Consider the following 23,566-nt stretch of genomic DNA (forward strand, 5'->3'; position numbering starts at 1 on the left):
TTATAGAATAGTTGAACCTTAAGTAGGTAGCACTTGATTATGATCATGCATACTTACTTCTTAGTACCATGTCTTTAGCACGCATATGTTTATGGAACTCATAATGCTGATCTAGATTAGCGATTATACTATTAGGCTTTGTAAGCTCAGTGTTCGGATGTTTTCCATTCCTAAGTTATTAGCTTGAGTCGTTCGAGGAGCACCTTTGCAGCAGGACTTCCAGGATCTCTTCCAGAGTACTATATTGTAGCTTTAGTGGGCATACGTATTCATAGACCCTTATATTGTATTCAGATTTATAACTCTGAGTTTGTACTATTTTGACAAGTTATGTGTCACGGAGCTCTAGTTTATAAAATATTTCTAGAACTATCATGCATGTCTATTTTGATATCATATTGTATGTTTCGAAAAGAAAATGAACATGTTTTGAAAATCAAGGGTCGCCTTGGTAGCCTAATGTGATACTTTAGGTCCATTCGGTTTAGGGTGTTATAGGCTTGGTGCATCATGGGTGGGTACTCTGGTTGAGCAAGCAAGTATCAAATCTGTAGGTTAAACCGTTTGGATTATGGTGTCTCGAGGCAGATTGTAGAGATATAGTGTTGTAGGGTCTCGAGGCAGATTGTAGAGTATAGTGTTGTAGGGTGGTTGTTTTTGGTTTGTCCTCCTTGGTGGTTTGTTGAACTATGTTTTGATATAACAATTTAAAGTAAAATGGTTTTTGGACTTGAATTGAATTTACAAATGTTTTTGGACTTAATTGAATTTATTCGTTCCGACCCCTCTTTGCAAACCGTTCCGGTTGTCAAATCGAACTTCCAAAAATCCCAACATGGTTCTTTTTGTTCTATTAGTAGAGTGAGCATTTTGGAGTAAAGGTCCTTTGTGGCTAATGTATTAAGTTATTTCTCGTATATGAAATATTAAATTAACATTGACTTAAGGAACTCTTTTTCCTCTACTTAAGATTAGAGAGGTTTTTTAATGAGCCTTAGTCTTTGTTTGGTATGTTTATGCTCTTGAATACAATATAAACTTCTCCTTCCAAAAAAAAAGGTCTGGTAGCCATTGTCATGTTAAATATTCTGTAAATTAGGGTTTCGACAATATATGGTATGATTTACCTTTTCCTTTATTTTTGAATTATTTTGTTTTTAAGTAAATTACAAAAAGAAAGAAAAGAGGGTGATAAGATGAAGCTCTTGGTGTAAGATTTGAAAAAGTGATGGTTTGGAAAGAGAAATGAGTTTAGTAAAAATTTGAGACTCGTCGATTATGTTTACTGTAGTCCACAATGGTTAAAATTTGAATAAATGAAAAAATTGATAGGATAAAAAAAAGAGAAAATGAAATAGGAAACGAAAAAAATGGAGAAATAAGTTTATATGAATCCAAAATGATGTTGTTTTGGTGTAAATTTAACTTTTCTAAATAAATATTATTTTGATCTTGTCTTTTATATCATCACACCATTAATTATTCAACGATGGAGTAATCAACAGAAACAATTTAAAAACCAGTGATTAAATTAAAAAGTTCTATTTCATTGACCAAAATTTAAATGAGATAAAGTTTAATAATGAAATTTATAATTTACTGATATATTTATCATCATTATTGATATATTTTGTCGATATAAATATTGATTCTATAAATTGAAAGGACACTCTATATATGTATACGTATATAGATTCCTGATAACAAAGAATCCTTGTTTTCCTAGGAGTGAAGCACGAAAGATTGTACTATATGAATTAATATTTCAGAATGCAGTCTACCAATGCAAAAGTTCCAGTTGAAGTTTAGCGGTTACATTTGAAAGAATTCAGGCCATACAACATGCAGACATCTTCCATGGACATTAATTGATTTCATTGCACCTGCAGGACAGACCTATGATATTAAATTGAGGGAGAAAACAATTTTTCAATAAAAAAAATAAAAATATCTTAATTATATGAGAATTTCAAACCATCCCACCATGCAAACATTATCTTCCACCTGTAACTGATATTTCTAATATATACATTAATGGACACCATTTGGAATGATTTCTGAACATCAAAATGAGGTCTCAATATTGCCTTTAAGATGGATTCACGCCGAAGTCGACAACGAAAAATCGCATGACTTCTACCCAGATCTTTGCAGACAGGGCTAACATTTGAGGATCCAACAATTATAACTACTAAATCTTCAACCAAGCAAGCACTTATAGCATAATTAAATCGAGACGAGCCCTCGACATCAGGCACAAATAATTCTTTTGTTTTCTATATTCTCCAAAAAATCAATTCCATGCATAAGCTTTTCAAAGTTCGCTTACTTGTTTTGAAGCCTTGAAACCATGTCTGAGGGTTCATCATTTGGTACACAAACCAAATTCTACTTGGATGTTGAAACTTATCAAACCCGAATGGCTCTTTGATACGAGCTGCACGACTGAAACGAATAAACATTAATAGGATACCAGAAGAATATATTGCATGACATTGGCACGCAAACTAATTATTGGAGCAAAAGCAGTGAAGTAAAACAAAGCAAACATTGAAAATTTAAACCATTTGATACTCAGTAGCTCTTTCATATGGTTCGGATATTTGGAGGATCGTACCCTAATACCGAAAATGTGTAAGACGAAATTATGATGTGACTAAAGAAAATGCAACGAAAAATGAAAAATTAGAACAGTTTCGTGTTTCTTAAAATTAACAATTACCTTGCATTCAAGACTTCAAAAAGGATGCGGAAGCTTTAACCCAATAGAACTGTTAAGGCCACCAAAGTAGAATACTCGTGCGGAAGCGTAATCACCACGGGGCTACACTTAGCCACCTAGAGAGGCAACGAACATAAAGAGAATAAAAAACAAATCAGAACAACTGAAAGGAGACAATAGAACTTAGAGCAAATACTTCAAAGCTTTTATTTACTGTTCTCTCAAAGTGAGAGTAGAAGAATGATTCCGAATGATACAAATGAGGAGGAGAGGCTCTCTATTTATAGTTGAGCTCCCTCACAATCAATGGTTGTGATTAATTTACATCAACGGCTAAGACTCTTACCATATCTAAGGGAACTCAATCCCATCCTACCTAATTACGTCAATTAGTAGGAATCTTTCCTTCGATAAGCGTTCACACTGGATATAGTAAGAATCTTCCACAATCTCTATTGATTTATTGTCTTGCCATAATTACCGAGCTCCCATGATTATCTTCACTTTCCACGTTCATCTTCACTTTCCATGTTTGTACGGCCAATGTGAATGGGCTATCTAGCATTCTCCAAGTGATGGACCAAGTCTGGTGGTCTTGACAAGCCCGATTCCCCAAATCCAACTTCTTTAGTAGACTCATGCATCAATATCTCGGACCTTATTGCGTTGCCCGTGACATTAATATTGCATGTGCAATCAAGAACATCATATAAATAGAACTATATGCTTAAATAACCAATAAAGGAAGCTTTTTGATAACTTAGATTTCCGAAGACGATTTAGATTTTTAAAATTAGCACAAGCAACGATAAAACGTGTATACTTGCAACTTTTATGATTATTTCTCAAATTAAATTCATGGACTTAACATAAACCTAAAAGCAAATAGATAAATTCATATTCCAGAAACTAGCATATGAATTGCAGAAGAGAAAAGTGATTTTACAGTTACTTACCATGCAATCAACATTATATTCCACTCAACAGTGTTGAGTGTAATGATAAGACAAGTTACAATCTCAAGGTTCAAACATTTGATTTCAAGTGTTAAATAATTGCATGAAATGATCAACTCAAACCAAACCATTAACTAACTAATTCACTATTTACCATTTAAAGTTCTGTTAGTTGCCTTAACTAACCGTTCATTTCGATCTTTAAGTAATTAACCACAAACAACAGAGGTGTTGATAAAAATCGAAATCCAAAAAAAGCTTTTCCGGAAATTTGAATCAATAAATCAAACAAACTAAGGAAGCGATATATATATAAGAAGCAATATATTATGAAGTGTATCAAAGATCAAACACTTGGGATGCAAGAATGGATTGCATGTAATCTTAGAGTTTGAAAATTGTTGATTTCATGCGATATTAACTCCTTTAACTCAACAACAATGCCCCAAAAAATGACACTGGAGATGCAAGAAATGATGAAGACATGGATACAAAACAGTAATGGAAGCACATCAAGTGTCAAAATATAGGCCAAAAGCAGTAAAACCAAGTCAATTCCTACCATAGACAGATGCATGTAATGTCCATTGTACTATATTGCAATTGCTGTTACGGTACGAACAACCGGCATTACGACACAATTTATTTTCTAAACGTAACTATGTTTCTAAATTGCAGATGCAGTTAACCTCGAAAAACGTTATGATGCTGTATTTATATTGTATTGCGGCTGCAATTTAGTACACTACGGTCATGTCAGCACTTCAAGAAAAAAAAAAAAAAAGATTTGCCTTACAAAAATAATACCTAAACTCAAATGACTGCATCAAGGATGAGATTAGACGCCCTGTCCCAAGGCCAAATCTGCAGACGCAACAAAAACTGGAGAAAGAGTAGGGTTAAACTAAACACACGAGTATAGAACTCCATTTTTCCAGTTTAGAGATTCCAAGCAAACAGATAATTAGAACAAACTTCTTTGTATTGAATATGATCGAATGTGCAGGAAACAGAAAGAAAAAAGGGTTTGTAGAGGGGAGAAAGAAGGTAAGGACCATACTAGGCTTAGCTATAGTAAATTAGTAATTAATAGGCTACGGATAACGTGAATGGTCCCATGCTAATTCATGGCTTTTGCCCCTTAAACCGCACAGCTTTATAAGTATTCCTAAATTTCTAATATAGCTTCTAAGTTTATACATCTAACATAAAATCATATATATCGATCCTTGAATAAGGGTTTGAAAACATAAACCGAAAGCAATATGTAGGTACAAGAGGCGGAATCAAATTCCAGCACCGGAAACAGACAGAAAGATAAGTGAGCACACAAAAGTAAGAGTATAGGCTCATACAAGTGCCTTTGTGTGCTCACTCTCTTCTGTCAATTTTCCATGTCCCAGGAGTGAGAGAAGATGACGATGATGATGAAGAAAAGCAAAACACAAACAACGAAGACCAGAGAATGAAAGGTGAAGCTTTTCCATATGAGGAAACAAATGAACAAAAAAATTATGGAAAACAAAACTAATGGAATGAATGGAGTCAGATCTGAAAACACAGTAACACTCCCCATTTATGGAAAACGGTACCAAAAGTTAATGACCTCAAAATCAACGATCCATGCCGTTTTCAGCAAAGAATGCCACTACAGGCAGAGACTTATATAACGAGTGCTATCAGAATAGAGGTTAAAGATATCGTTCGAAACTTGCAATAAACACAAAGCAGCAGCTGTAGTTCATAACTGATTTTAGGGCTTTTTTGTTTCTTACAATCCTAAAACTAAACCCAAAACTTTGCAAGAAATGAAAATCAAAGAAATCACCGAAGAAACAAAGTAGAAGAAACCCTTCTCTCATCATCATCATCATCATCATCATCATCATCCACTAGGCTCTATGGTCCACTTATCTCTCTCTAACATGCAGAAGGCACAGATGTCGGTGACAAAACCAAGTGGCACAGACAGAACAACAGTCCAAATCAAACAGTAATGTCGATGGAGATAACATCAACAGCTAAAACTCAAATCTAGATCCAACATATATGTAATAAATATATAAAAATGTAAATGCAACGCTACGATGATAAAGAAGAGTGACAGGCTAACATATCATAAACAAATACTCTCCTAGTCTACCACTCCATACATACATACATACATATATATATATATATATATAGGGTAAACTACTTATTGGTAACTCACCTATTACTTAATTTCTATTTTAATAATTTATTTTTTTAAATCATACTTCATATTGTGATTTTATTTTATTTTAATCATTTATCGTTAAAATATTAAAAAAATATTTATGTACTTTTTTTTAAAGTATTTTTCAATGCTAATGTGATATTATTTTATGATAACATGACAATATCACTGTTAATATTTTTGTTATCTATCGTTAAAAATTGAAAGTGATGTTGATGTGGTGTTTTTTAATATTATTGTGATATTATTTTATGGTGACATATCAACATCATTGTTAATTTTTAATAATATATGATCAAAATAAAATTAAAATATTATGTTTAATATGATTTTTAAAAAATAATATTTTTTAATTAAGCTAAGGCGATTATAAAGTAGTTTATGTTCTAAATATACTCAATCATTTGATAATGAACGCTTAATCACCATGATACAGTTATTAGTGCTCGAATTCATAACCTTTAAGAATAACAACGATTCGTTTAGTCACTGAGATAAGTTGATTCGTGCTAAAAAATAATATTAAGATAATTAACACTCAATCACCCTATCACAGTCATTAATACTCAAATTTATAATCTTTAAGAATAATAACGACTCATTTAGTAACTTAAATAAGTTAATTCGTGTTAAAAGAAAATGGTATATTAAGAATTGGCTTTATATCATGATTTGATGTCGCTTTTTGGGGAAGAGAAAGAGTAAGCTCCGTGGGGAGAGCATATGCATGGGATACTTATTGGGATGGTTTGAGATTGATATTAGGTTACGTGTGGAGCCCTAATGGTTTGTGACTTATTGGTGGGAAACGAATACAGTCCGTTGATAGAAAAGGGGATGTGGGGGACCAGACCACGTCTTGATTGGAAATTGGGATAGAAAAGGGGATGTTGGGGACCAGACCACGTCTTGCTTGGTAATGCGTCATTCGGGGAGACAAGTTTACACTTCTCATGAATATGAAATTTTAAAATTAAAATCGTTAACATTAAATTAAAAAATAGAAAAATCATTTGTTAAAAAAATAGTAAAAATTGATTGTAATTAGAAATTTTATCAATTATGTGATTCTTTTAAATTGTACAATATGATATTTCGATTGTAATCAAAAATATTATTTTTTAACATATTTTGTTGCAACTGAAAATATTATTTTTTTCATAATAATTTCAGTTATAAGCCTTAAATCCCTCATAATATAATTTTTTTTTGTTACAACCTGGAATATTATAAATTTATATAATTTTTAGGTTAAATATGATAATATTTTAGGTTAAATCATCTTAAATTAATTTTAAATTAAACTACCACACAATAAAATTATCCTGAATATCAACTTAACTCGTCACTAGAAATTACATATGGGTACAATTTCGTGGATTATGCATCGTACCCGCTCCAATTAGGGTGGGGATAGATATAAATTTAGTGGATAATGGGTGGGTGTGGATGTAAAAAGACATACTCGTAGTGGGTAGATGATGGATTTGAGACATTACCAGCTTCGCATCCGCCCGCCTCACATTTTCCCACCCACTAATTTCTCATTATATAAATTGTAGACCATTATATTTAAGTATAATTTCAGAGACTAATTTATAAATCTTAAAATTTTATTATAAATCTTAAAATTTTATAGGATATAACTTATAATTTAACCAAATGTTAGGGTATAAATTATTTTAAAGTTAATTTTCAATCTTTAGAATCATTTTTTCTTTATTAGACTAGTGATTGTCACCTCTGTTCGTGCTTTTCTTTATATCGTTGTCTTCTCTTGTAAGTTTTCCTTCAACCATTCTCTTGTATGTTTTGCTTCTTAATGGACGCGTTTGTTTTATGTTTTATTGCTTATGTATTTTCTAAGGTTGTTGTCAAGTGGGTACAGGTAAGTACGAGATGAGTGGTATGTATTTAGTTGGGTAATGAACGTGGGATGAGTTTAAAAAATTTACCCATAGTTGATGGTGGGTATGAAAATATTAGGTGGATAGAGATAGGGAAGGTATTGCACCCCATCCTGCCGTTTGTCATCCCTACTCGTCATTCGTTTAATCCAATAAAAAAATTAATCATTATTAGAAATAATAATATCCTAAACTTATATATTTAGATTTAGAGTAATTATTACAAAAATAATCAATTATATCAGAAAGGCTTAAAATGTAATTTTTAATTTTTTGAATGTTTCATATATACCCCCAAACTATTATTTTCATTCTAAATCAGTCCTTAAAATTTTAAATGTTTCTCAAACAATTATAAACAATTTTGTCAATATCATTGTAGTAACCGTCTTTCGCCCGGAGGGGGGAAAAGACCGATACCGACTCGGGGGTTTCTCTTTGAAAATCGTTTTGAAAGGTGAAGGAGTCGCCACCAATCATTTATGGTGAGATTGAAACACCATAAAAACCATGATTTTAATAAAACATTTTATTTTTTATCAAAATACCGAGTTTGAAGGTCTGCGAAAATCCAGAAATCAGGTTCGGGAGTCGGTTACGCGTGGGGAAGGATTAACACCCCCACAAGCGCCCAAAAATTGGTACCTAGTTGATTATCCTATATTTAAAATCAGAAATTTGGAATTTGATATTTATTTAATTTAAAAATCATTAGGATGCAAAATTAAAAAGGGTATTCGTTTATCGAGACCGATAGCATTCGCCCCCGAGGGAGATCAGCTATTGTGCCTATAACCGAATATTGCCTCATTTTAGAAAACATGATGTGGTTTTGAAAAGGCGACTTATTTAGGGAATTACCAGTAGTCACCCCCTGAGCACGATCGGGGAGATATACTTAATTCATTAATAAGTGAACATTGCCTTAGAATTGTAAAAACAATGCAATCAAACAAAATTTTATTTGTCTTAATTAAACTAAAAATAAATTAATGTCTTTTCTAACTTAGAGTGTCAAATTATGAAAATTAAAGAACCTAGGAGTTCATATTTAAAATATAAGTTCTAGTATTAATACTTAATGCTATATATTAAAATGGATTAAATATTCACGTATTAGAAAGTTTCTCTTGATAATTTTAAAATAATCGAATATTACATTAATCCAATTATTACGTCAAATTATACATATGAGGCTAACATACATATAACAAATAAATTACACCTAAACCTATGCGTATGAACAACATACTTAAAATAACTATTTACACACATAAGTATCATAAAGATTCAAATATGGTTAGTAGGCCCTCAAAGCAAACCTAAACTATATTTACATACATGCGTCTAAAAAAACTTAAACGACTAAACATAAATAGAACGAATTCAATGGTCATATCATGAATAAAGTAATAACAGATAGCAAAAAAATCAAATTTCAGACCTTGCAAACGTAACATTACCAAAGAAATACGAAGGATTAAAATAAAATAATAAAAGATTGCATATCAAATGTAAAAAAAAACTGTAAATTTAAATAACCTAACAAATGACTAAAATAAAAGCGTATAAACTACGAAGACAAAATTAAAGGCTCAGAAATATCCATTTCAGGAACTAAAATACAACAATTGAAGAATATAAAGGAGCTTACTAAAAATTTCACTTTTTCCTAAAATACGGGATCTCATCCATCGAAATGTTGTTGTTTAGTACTTTAAGATATATATTTTTTTATGTAATTCTCGTTCAATTTCCCATCTTTCTTCTAAAAGCTTCCCTTCGCAGTTTCTCTCCTTCCTCAGCTACCCATCTTCCTTACTCTCATGCAGCACTACTCATTCCTAAAAGACCCCAGAACAACGGCGTTGCTTCCATTTCGATGGCCATCGGAGATTTAAATGTCCAAGTAAACTTCAATTCCTCCCATAAAAGCAATAAATCGAAACCCAAATCCCTCGAAACTTCGGCTCGGTTTGAACTCTGGTCACCACTAAATCGGTATATCCTTAAACTTACGCCACATCTTTCCTTCCACTCTAAATCAAAACCCTAAAGAATCCAACAATCTTTTATCAATCATGAAAGCCCTAGAAGAAGCTCCGACTTACAAGCTTCCCTCCACGGTATTCATCTATGACTCCGACTGAGATCTAATGGGAATACCCGACCCAAAGGTAAACTCAATCGACCCTCTCCTTTATTCTGTTTATTTCGAGTATGGAGAAAATAAGTTGTTACCCTCTTCTTCTTTTTTAGAAACCCCCTAATGAACTGCATAATTCGGTGAGACTCTTCTCTAAGGTAAACGCTTCCTTATATCTATTTCTATTCTATTTACTCAAGTAATTGCATGCAAGAAAATTGAATATCAAAAATAAACAAACCTTCTGAAAAATAAGTATTCTTTGTTTTTTCTTTTCGAAAATGGATAGAACCTTTACATTGATTACTTCGGTTCAAACAAAAAATTTAGATAGGGAAGACCCTTTTACAAATCTCTGTTTTTTCCTTATGCGTTTGTGATCTCTCCTTTTATTGCCGAGAGCTTCCCTCTTTCCTTAATTGCTTCTTTTTTCCATCATATGATGCCCCCTGCCTTGAATTTGCTGATGGATTAGGTAGGAGTAGGTGAGAATTTGATTTGGGGTAGACAAAATCTTGTATATGATTTGCTTTTGACCTGCTTTTAGGTGGATAATTTGGTTATTGTCTGCAGGTGCTCTTTGACGCAGGCGATGACAACCTTCGATGGCTTGGTGGTGGTTTCTTCAATCGATGGCTCCATTTGGTTCCAGTGGGTCATTTTCGGGTCGAGTCTGGTTCGGGTCTGGGCTCCAAATGGATCGGGTTAAATTAATTTTTTTTGTATTTAGGGCCCGATTAAGCTTGGATTTGTAAAGCCTGCGATAAATAAAAATAAATAGTATTAATAATATTAATAATATAATAATAAAAATGAGACGAAAAACAAGTTTACAATCCTTTATATAATGACAAATTTTCATTTACTATAAAAATTACTTCAAATCCCTAAATAAGAAACTCCATTTTCTTTTCTTCTTTTTTTAAATCAAGCAATGTATTTCACTGATTTTACGCTGAAGTGCCGTTACAAAGGGGTCTTTTCAGGTACTCCTTACAGCATAGAGCTAGTACGGGCTGATGTAAGTACAACCGTCCCGATTGACCAATCATATTAATTTTCTGCTAAGGGTATAACTGTCTTATCACTCAGATACTCCCATGATTCGCTATATGCAATTGCTTCTTTGAGGGGTTTTTTTTAAATTGGGTAAATTACACATTTAATATCTAAGTTATTGCTTTTTTGTTATGTTTTAATGCTCAAATTTTTTTTCTTTAAAATCATACTAATGTTAATTTAGATTTTAATATGTAACTCAATATTAAAAGTTAATAGAATTAACAATGTTGCACTTTTCTATCTTTTTCAATGGAATATATTATCATGAAACCTAAATTAAATTAGGTATAAGTTTGAAAGAAAATAAAGTTTAGGTGTCAAAATAAAATAAAATAATAATTAATTATAAATGTGTATTTTACACTTTTATTAGGGTTACAAAACTAATTAATTTCACTGAAAACTTTATAAGTTTAGATTTGTGATTATTTGAATTATATTAACTTATTATTCAAATTTATTAAAATAAGTATTTATATTTTTGAAAACTTTAAATTTGGTAAAAGGGTACTCATGACCCTGTATTTTTCTAAAAAAAACAATGTGGCCTTCTAATTTTCTGCACTAAATGCAACCCTTGAACTTGGAAAATGAACTCATTGTGGTATTTACCAACGGTTTCCGTCGCTGACCGTTACATGTTGATGTGGCACTTCACGGTGCTGACGTAACAGTCCACGAATAGGTACTCAACATGAAAAAAAATTAATTAGGTACCAAATTGTTTTTTTTCAAGTTCGAGTACCAAATTAATTTTAAAAAAGTTGAAGGGCTTATTTAATTTTTAAAAAAAATAATTAGGTACACGAACATGAAAAAAAAATTACCCATTGTCACATCATTATCCATCGGATGTTACGTCAGCACCGAGAAATGTCATCAATATCGTAACGATCAGTGTCGAAACCGTTGATCAAAGGCCCACGTTGGGTTTTTTCTCCAAATTCGAGGGACATCGAGACTTGAGAGTAGAAAATTTCAAATGCAACATTGATTTTTTTTTTGTTGAAAAGTACAGGGTCGTCAAATATCATTTTGCTTTTCAATTTTAAATAGATGTTTTCTTAATTAATCCAGGATACTTTTTGACCTTGTCGTAATATTTTTTAGTCACACTGTTTTATCATAATAGACAGGTTATAAACTAACAATGGTATTTTTTTTTTGTAACTTCAAGGACGGTTTCATAAATTAAGTCTTCAAAAGGTCAAACGGGGGAAAAATGACAACTTTTGAGTGTCGAATAGGTATTAACCCTTATTTATATACAATGAAGTTAGATTCAAAGGATAATGTGCTGACAATCTTTTTTTAAAAGATGAAATATCAGCTTTGGCTTCAACCTGTCGTCGCTTCATGGATTCATTGAAATACGGTTTAGTGGGCGGGGACCGTTGTACCATGCCCCATTTCTTTCAATAAAGGATTCATTTCAATATATTATCAGTATATTTCATGTTGACAGTGCAAAGAATTTTCTTAATATTTATGGTTAGAGTTATAGCTTATTCTTTATGTTAAAAATCATTAATGGTTTTCTAATTCCTGGTTCAAAATGACATGGACACTTGTGGATCCAGCCGAAAGAAAATATGTGCTTTCTTTACTGCCTAACTTGTGGTTGAAATTGAGTATGACACTTTCCAGAAAAGTGCATGTTCTGTACTTGTTTTCTGGTAGGAAATTTAGGGATTGAATTTTTTGGTTTTAGATTAAGAGTTCAAATCAATCTCTTTTAGCATGTAAAATTTAGGGTGTGGACTACGGGTGTTTAAAAATATCTGACCCGGTTGACCCGATCTAATGACCCAAATTAAAAAAACCGAGTATTTCTATAAAAAAATATCCGATCGGGCTGGGTACTCATCTAGACATTTTTGAGTCGGGCCCGAATCACAAAATTTACATTTTCTGGGTACCCGGTTCCGAAATTTTCTATAAAAAAATATCCGATCGGGCTGGGTACTCATCTAGACATTTTTGAGTCGGGCCCGAATCACAAAATTTACATTTTCTGGGTACCCGGTTACCCGAATTTCCAATTACATTTATTTTATGTGTATATTATATTTATTTTTTATATATATTATAATATTACATATTTAATTATTAATAATTATATATTAAATTAAACTAAAAATTAAAAAAAACCCACCCAATAGTTTATGTTTTAATTAATATAATATTTTTTAATAATATAAGTTTTAATTTTTTTAAAAAAATAATAATTTGAAAACGATAAAAAATCGAATATCTGATTATCAAAATTACGGGTACCATAAATCATCAAATACCCAAAAACCTGAATACCCAAAACTTCGAATACTTGAAAATCGAGTACCTGAATTTGAAAGTCCCAGTGGAATAGGTCTGAACTCGTAACATTGACACCAATGTACTTGTCTTTTTTGACACTAAACTGGGGAAAAGTACACTAACAGCCAATGCCGTATATCTCTAAGGCTTAATATAAAAAAACTCAAAATTAAAATTTTATTTTTAAAAAAATTTCGTTAAAATAATATTTAATATTTATTCATTATACTTTTTGATATCTATTGTTAAAAAAATATTAAGTAAAACATGTCAGATTTAGATTTTTTTTAAAAAATATATATTTTTAAATAATATTTATTTTAAAAAATAAAAAATATAAACATAACACATATCACTTAACAAATTTTTAATTGTAGACACCTAACATGTAACAAAAAAAATTAATAACAAAAAAACCTTAAATCTTTATACACCAAAAGTCAAGTATAGATATTTTTGATACATTACTAAATTTCAACAATTCTAATTATTTAAATTATTCTGAAATTCGTAACTCGGTTTTCATATTCATATTGATTTTACAGCAAAATGTTTGAGATATTTTGTTATACTAGAACTGGCACAACTATGATGTCGAAGTTAAAATAGTAAAATAGTATATGGTACAACTGCATTTTTGGTTCCTCCAAAATGATGAAATGATTATTTAACCCTAAAAAGAAGAGTTAGAAAGCAAAATATGCAGGCCATGTTGCAATAATTTAGGATTAAAAGGCCAACCCATTGTTTGTATCCTAATGTGCACCTTAAAACAACATGAATTTCGTTTAGCCATAAAGCCTAAGCCTAAAAACGAAGTCCATACCAAATGCATGGGTAGCTGTTAACTGTAACTGTGATATAAATTGCAAGCCGCAAGCTTAAAAACTAAGTCCATACCAAATGCATGGACACCTGTGATGGCAGCATCTCGACGTTTAAGAAGGTGACAACATCCGAGTTCCACATCGGACAATAACCGGCCTTTGTTCCAGCTAGGACTCTGGTGTTGAAGTGGCTTTTGCTTCTTCTCGTCGCTTTTTTACAGACTTCGGATCAGTTCCTGTCCTTTCGATGATGAACTTGGGGCTTTCCGCTTTAAAGCTTCCACAACCTCAGCTGAATCAGCCGAGTTTCTTTCATGCTCGTGCTTTCTTTCACCTTTGATGAACCGGATTTCGACTTACCACCACCATTTGCATCCGATTTACCACCACTTTTAAGAGGATTACCCTTGGAATTGGAGGAAACTGTGGGGGCTTCCTGCTTGTCTTGGCTGTCTTTGCAGTGTCTTGCTTCGGCTTTGTGGTAGCTTCCGGTGTGACAACATCAGCAACCTTGGGTTCGGTACACTTGGGCGTGTCAACATCCTTGGGTGTGTCAACACTGTCCTCATTTTTGGATTTGCTGCCCACTTTTGAAGTAACGTCGACTGGTCTACTACCACTTTCAGGGGTATGATCCTCGGCTTTGGTAACATTGTCTGATTTGTCGAATTTCTTGGAGCCATCCACTTTAGTACCATCTTCCTTTATTTTTCTACCAGACCTCATGGCAGCACCCTTGGATTTGCCAGACGAAGCACCTCCACCCCTGGACATCCAATTCTGCGTTATTCAGAAATCAGGAAAGAATCGTAGCAAAGATTTCGTTTGAAAGAATTCAATAACCTTTTTGGCGAAGCATCCATCTTGGCTTTCTTTCTCGGCTGATCATCAGCTTTCGCTTTCTTTTGAGAGCTGTTAATGGAAACGGAAACGAGGGGGAAAAAGATAAGGCCACAGAAGATCGGACAGGAATAGACCAGGAACGGACAAGCAAACGCAAAGCTAGTACCAATATATTAATCCCTAAACGGCTAAACCTAAGGTAAAACTCTAGCTTCAAATAGAATTAGGATTGCTATAGATCGGAAGATGTATCGACAAAACTGCACAAAAAAAACAAGCAGAGTTTCATGATGCAAGGCCAAAATACATAATGACACCATCTAGAGTAGAACCATGATTGTGGTTCAATTAACTTTAGCAATCAAGAATCACAACAGGAACTTACATTTCAGACAAACCATCAGAACTCGGTCGATCTGCTGCAACCTCCTGTTCAATAAAATTATTAGCAATCTAGAGCACAAATCAAATAAAAGCTAGTCACATATATTTAAGAGGGAAAACCGCGGGTAACACATCAGGAAAAGAAAATCATGTAAGGAGGCTTTTATCTTAATTGATGTGCCAAACCTTATGCTTCTTTTTAGTAGGATCAAATGACTGAATACACCGTCATAGAATCTGCAAAACAGTAACACCCATAAGGGTGAAAGAACTGAACTTTTAATCACGAGTAAGAAATGTACATTACTTATGTTCCTTGACTAAAGTCGAGCCAAAGACTTAATAAATCTTGATAAAGCATGACGTGATCAGAATTCATTAACCCTCCAGGAAAACCTCGAGACAAGTACAAATAAATAACCATGTGGCACTTAAGACGTCATCATTCAAATAATCCAATAATTTACTTTTTTCCCTAAGCATCCAACATAAAACCAATTGGTAGTAAGTGAAGAGGGCCAATTGAAATATAAGACAATAAGAAACCTAGTTCTTATCATTGTGGGGTAATACTACTCACCTCGAGTATAGCTCAACAAGTGTCTACACATGGACAATCTCAGAAATAATACCATTTAATACTCCCATCGAGTATAGCTCAACAAGAGTCTACACATGGACAACCTCACTTGAGATTAGTTAGGAACAACAGAACACACTTCGACCTTGATACCATGTTTAATCATTCAACCTAAACCAAATGGTAGTAAGTAGAGAAGCTCAACTCGAATAAGAAGAGAAGAAATCCAATCCTTGATTGACGAGGGATCCCACCCAACACTTTCTATTTTGTACTTATTAGCAAAAACTTAATAGGAAAGTTATGCCATTTTGCTAGCAGAAAAATAGGTTTAGTTTCATACCATTCATAAGAGAGGGGGAGAGGGGTGCGGGGGTTGGATGGTTGGTGTCTGATCTTGGTTTTCATGTTTTTTGAGGTGATCTGCTTTCAAGAGTTTACTGAATAAGATTAGGAAAGGCACCTGTGATTAACATTGAATCACAGACCACTGCTGGCTTCTATGTCAATTGTCCGTTGTTTCATCATGAGAGGTTTTATTATCTTCATACTCTAGCCTTTTTATTACACACTCGAATCTTACATCGCACCACATATTTGAAAGAGAGCACTTTCCATTAGTCATTTTGTTTTCCTTGGACCAAATGTAAGTTTTTGAGTGTCAGGACATGGTAATAGGAGGTTATAAATTGGTATGGGAAAGACATTCATACACATAAGAGAAAAGATCAAACGAATAATATTTCATGGTTTTTTTTTATATAATCATGGTTTCTATTTTTATAGTATCACTTCGGTAATACTTGCAAAATAAAGGATGTAAATACAGAAATATATATACTTACGCATGGTCTTTAGGCCACCAGACCTTCACCTTCAAGCCAACCAGATTCTCACCATATTCTAAGGTATCAGATCCCTGACAACGAATCAAAATGAAATCTAAATCATTTGTTTCCAGAAAAAGGACATGCGATATCATTGCTTCAACTATGTTCAGATTGCAGTTTGTATGAATAGAATCAAACAAAAGGTTTACGATTAGTCATATAAAATTATTTGAGCCTCCATTTCCTTCATGTGAGATAAAAGGGACTTGCTATGATCTCAAGAAACAGCAAAGAAAATATAGAAGTTAGCTGAAACGAAACATAAAATTAGAACACAAAGGCAACCTCAACAGTCTTATAGCTACAGACACTTACTTTTTCTTTACTTGGGGTATGCTTTCTCTTGGAATTTGTCTTAGAGGTCTCTTCCATGTGAGAATCAAGTTTGTTTGATTTCACTGCCTTTGGAGAACCAACCATTTCCTAAATAAGCGATAAGGCAACAATTATTCCCTTTATTGAAGTATCCAGAACAGATAAAATGTAAATAATAAAGCTTTGAATAAACAACTTAAAAGAGAAAAATTAAGCACCTCATCCTTGTTCAGAACCGCAGAAGCAACCTTTTTCCCTGGTCGTTTATTTGTTTGCTTCTGAATCGATTGGCACTTCAGTTGACTTCTTAGAGACATTGTCAACAGAAGGTGTGATCTTGCTCAAGCCATCTTTCTTTTGTGGCCGAGCAACCTTGATTGAATGGCACCCATCATGTACAGCCCCACTTGGGGCTGGGGAAGCAACATCATTGGGTTCATCCGTAGTTATTTTTGTCAGGGAAGGATGAACATCCGTCTCTCTTCTATTTTCCGTGGATACAGCCCCATCAACAGAAGGATCCTCACAAGATGGATGAGCATCATCCTCGCAGTCATCTTTCTGGTCGGCTAAGGTCTCAACTTCCTTACCATCAGTGCTGTCAGAAGGTTCTGTTGATTTGAATGAGATTTCCCCCCTTTTTCATCGGTACTTTTTTCTAACTTAGAATCTGAAATGACCACTTTCTCAACTTCCAATCCATCAGGTTCAGCAACAGTTGATGTATCAACATTCTCAGACTTATTGGCAAGGCAGACATCCTCTTGCTTCTGTAAGGAGTTTGAATCAGGTAATGAATTGTTTTCATCAGTTTGAATAATGCCATTGCTAACAACTGAAATTGGAGATTTTTCATTTGCATGATCAACTTGTTCAGTTAAAACGGACTCTTTAGGAATCTCCTCCTGTATGCGATTAGAGGATTTATAAATGATGAATTTCCAGTATCAAATTCTAATAACAAGAGTAGAATACAATTGAAAAAAAGGAAGCACTTTAATCCACACACACACACACACACTCATAGAACATTGAAGACTGACAATAAATATAAGAAACATGCCTGAACTGCATTGTCCAAAGGTGCTTCCGCTGGTTTGCTCTCAACATCCTACAGCAAATTAACCCCAAAAAAGAAAGAAAACATTAACGTTACTAATTCTACTCTATGTTCGCCAAAGAAGGCATAAGAGAGATCAGTGAGGTGTCTTAGTGTCTTAGCACAAGACAAGCTTTTGAAGGATGTCTTGAACAAAAGAACTGAAAATGTAAATTAAAAAAGGAACAATAACCAAAATTAAATAAAAAATCTAAACCTTATATAATCAAATAGTGCCTATTCTATCTGCAAACAATAGTGTATAGACATACAAAACCAGAGAGAAAAAATGAATGACTAAGCGAATTGTCATAAAACAAAAAGAATTTATGGAATTATACTCAGGTGCAAATGAGATAATTACCACACACTTGTCAGTAGCATCATCATCATTCTGCACCACAGCATTGGGTACCACTTGGCATATAGAAGCTACTACACCACTATAATCTTCGTAAGCAATTCCCAAGTTCTCTACAGCTTGTGTTAGGTAAGGTTTCAGTTTTGATGCACAGTTTTCAAGCACACTCTTCGCCAACTTCCGAGCAATAGGAAGAACTTCCTGAGAGGAAATAGATGCGCTGCATGAACTAAACAAGATTGTAGAAGAGAACAGATAGAAAGTGATTCATATGGTAACAGACCTCATTATCTCTTTTTACCCTAGCTAAGATTGGGGAGAGAAGCTCCATAGAGATGTCTTCACTTTCTTCCAACACAAGCGTCATAATCGTCAACATTGATGTAAAGACAGTATCTGCATGATAATCTCTGAAAAGCAAACAAAAAGAATCACAAGGAAAACAATGGTTCAGAATGCATACACAGGATAGCATACTAAACCACTTCTTTATTCTCTTTTATATTAGCAATCTACTCCAATAAAGAAGCCTTATAGAAGGATGAATATAACAGGATGACAAAAACTTTTTATATTAGATAATGCAATAGTCATCTTGTGGAAAACTAAAGCCTACAAATCACACAGAACTTGTAAGGCTGGAAATAATGGCCAAAGATTTATGACGAAGAACGAATGCGAACAAGAGAATGCATCTCTCCAATATGGACTTAGTATGTACCTTATTGCATTAAGGAAATGCTGGAACATCTCAATGATTAAAGCATCACACTCAAGATCCAACATCACCACACACGATCTGACTTTTGCAACAGTTTCAAGAATTGAGGTCCTCTTAGTATGTGAGCGGCTGGACTTGTCAGCTAAATTTTCGAATGATGATACAATCAGTCGAAAGATCTCCTACACACACATTAAGAAGAATCATTACTTCCAGTGCAGAAAATGGGTTTTAATAGATCATGAAATATGCAAGAGCGTCCAGAAAAAAAAAATTAAAAGTACCCTCATTTGGTCATCGTTATAAGGAGCATCTGGTGCAGTTATCCTTGTTCTCACTGATGCAAGCAGCAACTGCAACTTTGACATCAGCATCAGGATGTCTGAAAGCTGCTCTCCAATCAATGCTTTAAGTGAAGGAGAAAGTGCATTTTGCATTGATTGGCTTGCTTGTTCCACCCTTGACAGAAAACTCTCGACTTGCTATATTAGCAGAGGGTAGAAAGAGAAAACAATCACCAACCAATGTAAAAAGTAGAAAAACAAGCATAAAGCAAAGCCCAAGGAATAATACCATGCCAAAAAAAAAATCAGATAATCCCAGCTTCATTAGGAACCAATCAAAATTACTCATACAGAATACAATTCTCGAAAGAAACAGATTTAATACATAATACAACCAACAGTAGGGTACAGTAACCAGAACAAAAGAAACAATATTGCCCCAGTCAAAATGTCAAATAGGGAGAAGAAAAAGGAAAACTACTTGAAACCATTCTAGTTCAACTTGACTGTAAACCAAAGACAATTTAAAGTATCCAACACCCCAATCATCACTCGTTTCTATTGCAGTCACATATACAATAAACAAGTTGTAAACCCTAATAAACAATGAGTCTAATGAGATAGCTTAAAAGAGAAGCAGATCCCAAACAAACAATTTACCTGGAAAAATTATTAAAAGTTGCCTGAAAACATCTCACTACAATATCTTTTCACATCCACTTCAAATTCTTCTTGACATCATGTATACACATAATTTAGTACCAACTAACATCTATATCTTGTGCAACAAAAACATAATTTCACATGCTGAAAGAATTTTTCCTTACTAGAAATGTTTTCAAACATCTACACAAGCTTTCCAAAAGTCATTAAAAACTTTACCTCACCTATTAGAAGTTAATTGCCAAAATGATTTAGTGCTTAATTAACTAAAGAAAAAAAATCAAAGGACACACTATTCATTATACCAGTTCCTCATATTTTATAAAATAAAATCCTGATATGTGACTCCCTTTCGTGGGAATCATGACCGTTACACTGCATATAGACAAAAATATGTGCACGTGTAAATTCACTCACTTAAATGGAGCACGTGCGATTACCTTTAGGAATAAAGACCAGTAACTTGCATATTGACAAAAAAGAACATACTTGTAGATACTCACATAACGGCAGTTCGTGTGTTTCCCTTTAGGAAGAATGAAAACTGTTAGGCCACATATAACAAAAAAGTGAGCACGTGTAGATACACACCGACTTAAATGCACCTTGTGTGATTCTCTTTAGGAGAAATCAAGACCATGAAGCCATATATTGGCAAGTGCACTTGTAAATACAAACTTACTTAAATGCAGTTCACATGATTCCCTTTAGGAGGAATCAAGACCGTTTCGCCGTATATTGACAAAAACACGTGCACTTGAAGATACACACTCAGTTAAATGCAGCTTGAGAGATTCCCTTTCAGAAGAATCAAGACTGTTAGGCCGCATATAGGGAAAAAAAACTGTGCATGTGTAGTTAAATGCTCACTTCAATGCCATTTGCGCACATTTTTTTAATTTGACAGAATTTCAAAACATCAAACCATTTCCTTTAGGAGGAACCAAGGCCGTTACGTTGTACATTGACAAAAACGCGAGCACTTGTAGATACAAACTCACTTAAATGCAACTTGTGAGATTCCCGTTAGGAAGAATCAAGACCGTTAAGCTACATATAGACAAAAAATCTTGCGAAAGCCGTTTGCGCGCATTTTTAAATTTGAAAGGATTTCAAAACGTCAAACCATTTTAGCCAAATATTTGCTAATGCATGGCATTTGCACTCAAATACAAGAAACATTCTAGCATTGAAACTATTATACATATCAGATATTTGCTAATGTAGAGCAAAATTATTATACATATCAGATATTGACAAATTCAAATTCATAGCATATCTTTAAAAAAAAGATACAAGTTGGAAACATTTAAGAGTGGAAAACAGAACCCACGGGCAGAAGCAGAACTGAACACCATTTAGAAATCACTTTGAACTTATTCAAGATTCCAACAGTAACGGCAGAAACATAATTAAACACATGAATAAACAAAACAAAGAAAAAACATTTAGGACAAAGGAAAACGTAGATCACGAAGAGGCAAATGCAGCTTACTTCAATATCAGAAAACCAAAATTATTCACTAAAAAGAAAATGAAACCGTCATGCACGGCATAAAAAACAAAGAAACGAAATCATGTGTGAAAGAGTAAAAAGAAGACGCTAGGGCTTACATCGATGAGAGTGATGAGTTCATCAACTGACGAGGGAGGTTCAAGGAGTCTGTTCCCGGTCTCCATTAACAGCAGCTCCAGCTCTTTATCAGATGAAGACATGGCTATTCTTCTTTCCAATAACAAAACTATGTATGCACCTGAATACACAGAAACAAATACAGTTTAAAATCAGAGTCCAAAAGTCACCATTTCACACCGTTAAAAAAGCACACAACTCACCTTGAAAGAAAAACACAAATCGAAACCAAAACAGGCAAATTCAGGCAGAAAGCAAATGAGATTTACTGGAGATTAAGTTAGGGTTTTGGGGGTTTTTTCCTGGGAAGCGAAGTGATACAGTGAATGAATAGAACTTTCGAACAGGATACTGACATAAAAAATGAAATTTTTTTAATTTAAAAAAATGCTTATTTTTTGCTGTTGGTTTTTCGGCAATTTAAAGGGGGGGAGAGAATCCAGCGAGCTGGTGCTCGGATTCCACCTCGCTTTTATAAAGTGGAGTTAATTACAGCTTCAAATCCACCCTTGGATTTTCGGGGCTTTTTTACCCCACTGACACCGTTTGTTTTTATTTTTACTTTTCTAACACCGTTCCACCAATATTTCCAAAACTAGCACCCTTTCTGCTGAGTTGGCAAAGGCGCGTCCCCGGGGGCGCGCTTTACCCGGTTTTTTTCGCTGAGTTGGATGCCACGTGTGAAAGGCGCGTCCCCGGGGACGCGCCTTTGCCAACTCAGCAGACACGTATTTTGTTTATAATAAATAGTTTATTTTTATTATTATTATAAATTAATAATATATTATGTAAATGTTTCGATTATAATGTAAGAATTATCAAGTTTCGAGTATTTTTGATTTTGATTATCGATCTATTAATTTTATCAGTTAATTATTTAAATGTTATCAATCTAGTCATCTCATATCAATAAACGAAAATATTGATGCATAAGTTAATAAATTAGTATAATTACGTATTTAATCTTCAAGACTTACATATTTTAAAATTAGTCTTATTGAAAATTTAATTTAATAAATTTAATCCTCCAATCAGAACATGAAATGTGTCATCGTATACATAAATTTTTTAATAACTTTTAAAGTGGAGGGCTCGGAATGTAACCCTGCGGAGATGGCATATAAACTGGTGGGCTTGGCATATGAAGTGGAGGGCTGGGCATGTACCCCTGCGGCATCGACGAATAAGGATGTTGTGGTGGGACTGATGCAGAACCGGTAGCGCCTTCTCTCCGTCCACGCGTCGGGGACGATGATATTGAGACGGTTGACGTCTTTCTCGCGCCTAGGAATGTTAACCCCTCGTGCTTCCGCCGAAAGTAGAAACGGCTTCCCATTTTCATTAAACCAGTCCATATAGTTATCCGAACCATATGACCAGTTTCAGTAATATTGTCGAGGGCCAACAGTGTATATCGGTTCTCCCAAAGCGCAATCCAATCTCTGTGTCTCACCACCCAGTTAACATCTTTCTTTCCCCCTCTATCTATGTTATGCACGTCGTCTAAATTCTAGGAGCTCCAGGAATATATTGCGTACAACCATACTGACGGAGCACGCGATCAACTGGATGCCACTCAATAATAGCATAACATATAAGAGGTATAACCGATATCCATACCTCTAATGACCCTCTAAGG

At 33.8% G+C, this 23,566-nt stretch overlaps 1 protein-coding gene and 2 long non-coding RNA genes across 3 annotated transcripts; 1 reads left to right on the forward strand and 2 right to left on the reverse strand.

Annotated features, from left to right (window-relative positions):
- Positions 1 to 1,799: 1,799 nt before the first annotated feature.
- Positions 1,800 to 4,001, reverse strand: LOC120197394. Its single transcript, XR_005523258.1, has 4 exons — positions 3,069 to 4,001; positions 2,723 to 2,838; positions 2,330 to 2,445; positions 1,800 to 1,883 (listed from the first exon to the last, which is right to left on the reverse strand). It is a non-coding gene; the product is annotated as an uncharacterized LOC120197394 (long non-coding RNA).
- A 5,870-nt stretch (positions 4,002 to 9,871) lies between these two features.
- LOC120197374 lies at positions 9,872 to 10,607 on the forward strand. The gene is made up of 3 exons (XR_005523256.1): positions 9,872 to 9,980; positions 10,063 to 10,107; positions 10,523 to 10,607. It is a non-coding gene; the product is annotated as an uncharacterized LOC120197374 (long non-coding RNA).
- Positions 10,608 to 13,991: 3,384 nt separating this feature from the next.
- LOC120197581 (nipped-B-like protein) lies at positions 13,992 to 22,268 on the reverse strand. The gene is given in 20 exon segments (XM_039199065.1): positions 13,992 to 14,400; positions 14,403 to 14,476; positions 14,479 to 14,598; positions 14,601 to 14,920; positions 14,998 to 15,066; positions 15,383 to 15,450; positions 16,830 to 16,880; positions 17,167 to 17,274; positions 17,385 to 17,444; positions 17,539 to 17,688; positions 17,757 to 18,073; positions 18,229 to 18,277; positions 18,630 to 18,827; positions 18,910 to 19,036; positions 19,348 to 19,529; positions 19,632 to 19,680; positions 19,682 to 19,739; positions 19,742 to 19,829; positions 21,909 to 22,048; positions 22,131 to 22,268. Coding segments are annotated over 19 exon segments (2,268 nt in total). The 5' UTR covers positions 22,011 to 22,048; positions 22,131 to 22,268; the 3' UTR covers positions 13,992 to 14,322.
- Between the last annotated feature and the right edge of the window lie 1,298 nt (positions 22,269 to 23,566).

This window comes from Hibiscus syriacus, unplaced genomic scaffold, assembly GCF_006381635.1.
Source record: "Hibiscus syriacus cultivar Baekdansim isolate YM2019G1 unplaced genomic scaffold, ASM638163v2 tig00117048_pilon, whole genome shotgun sequence".
In the NCBI taxonomy this organism is placed as follows: domain Eukaryota; kingdom Viridiplantae; phylum Streptophyta; class Magnoliopsida; order Malvales; family Malvaceae; genus Hibiscus; species Hibiscus syriacus.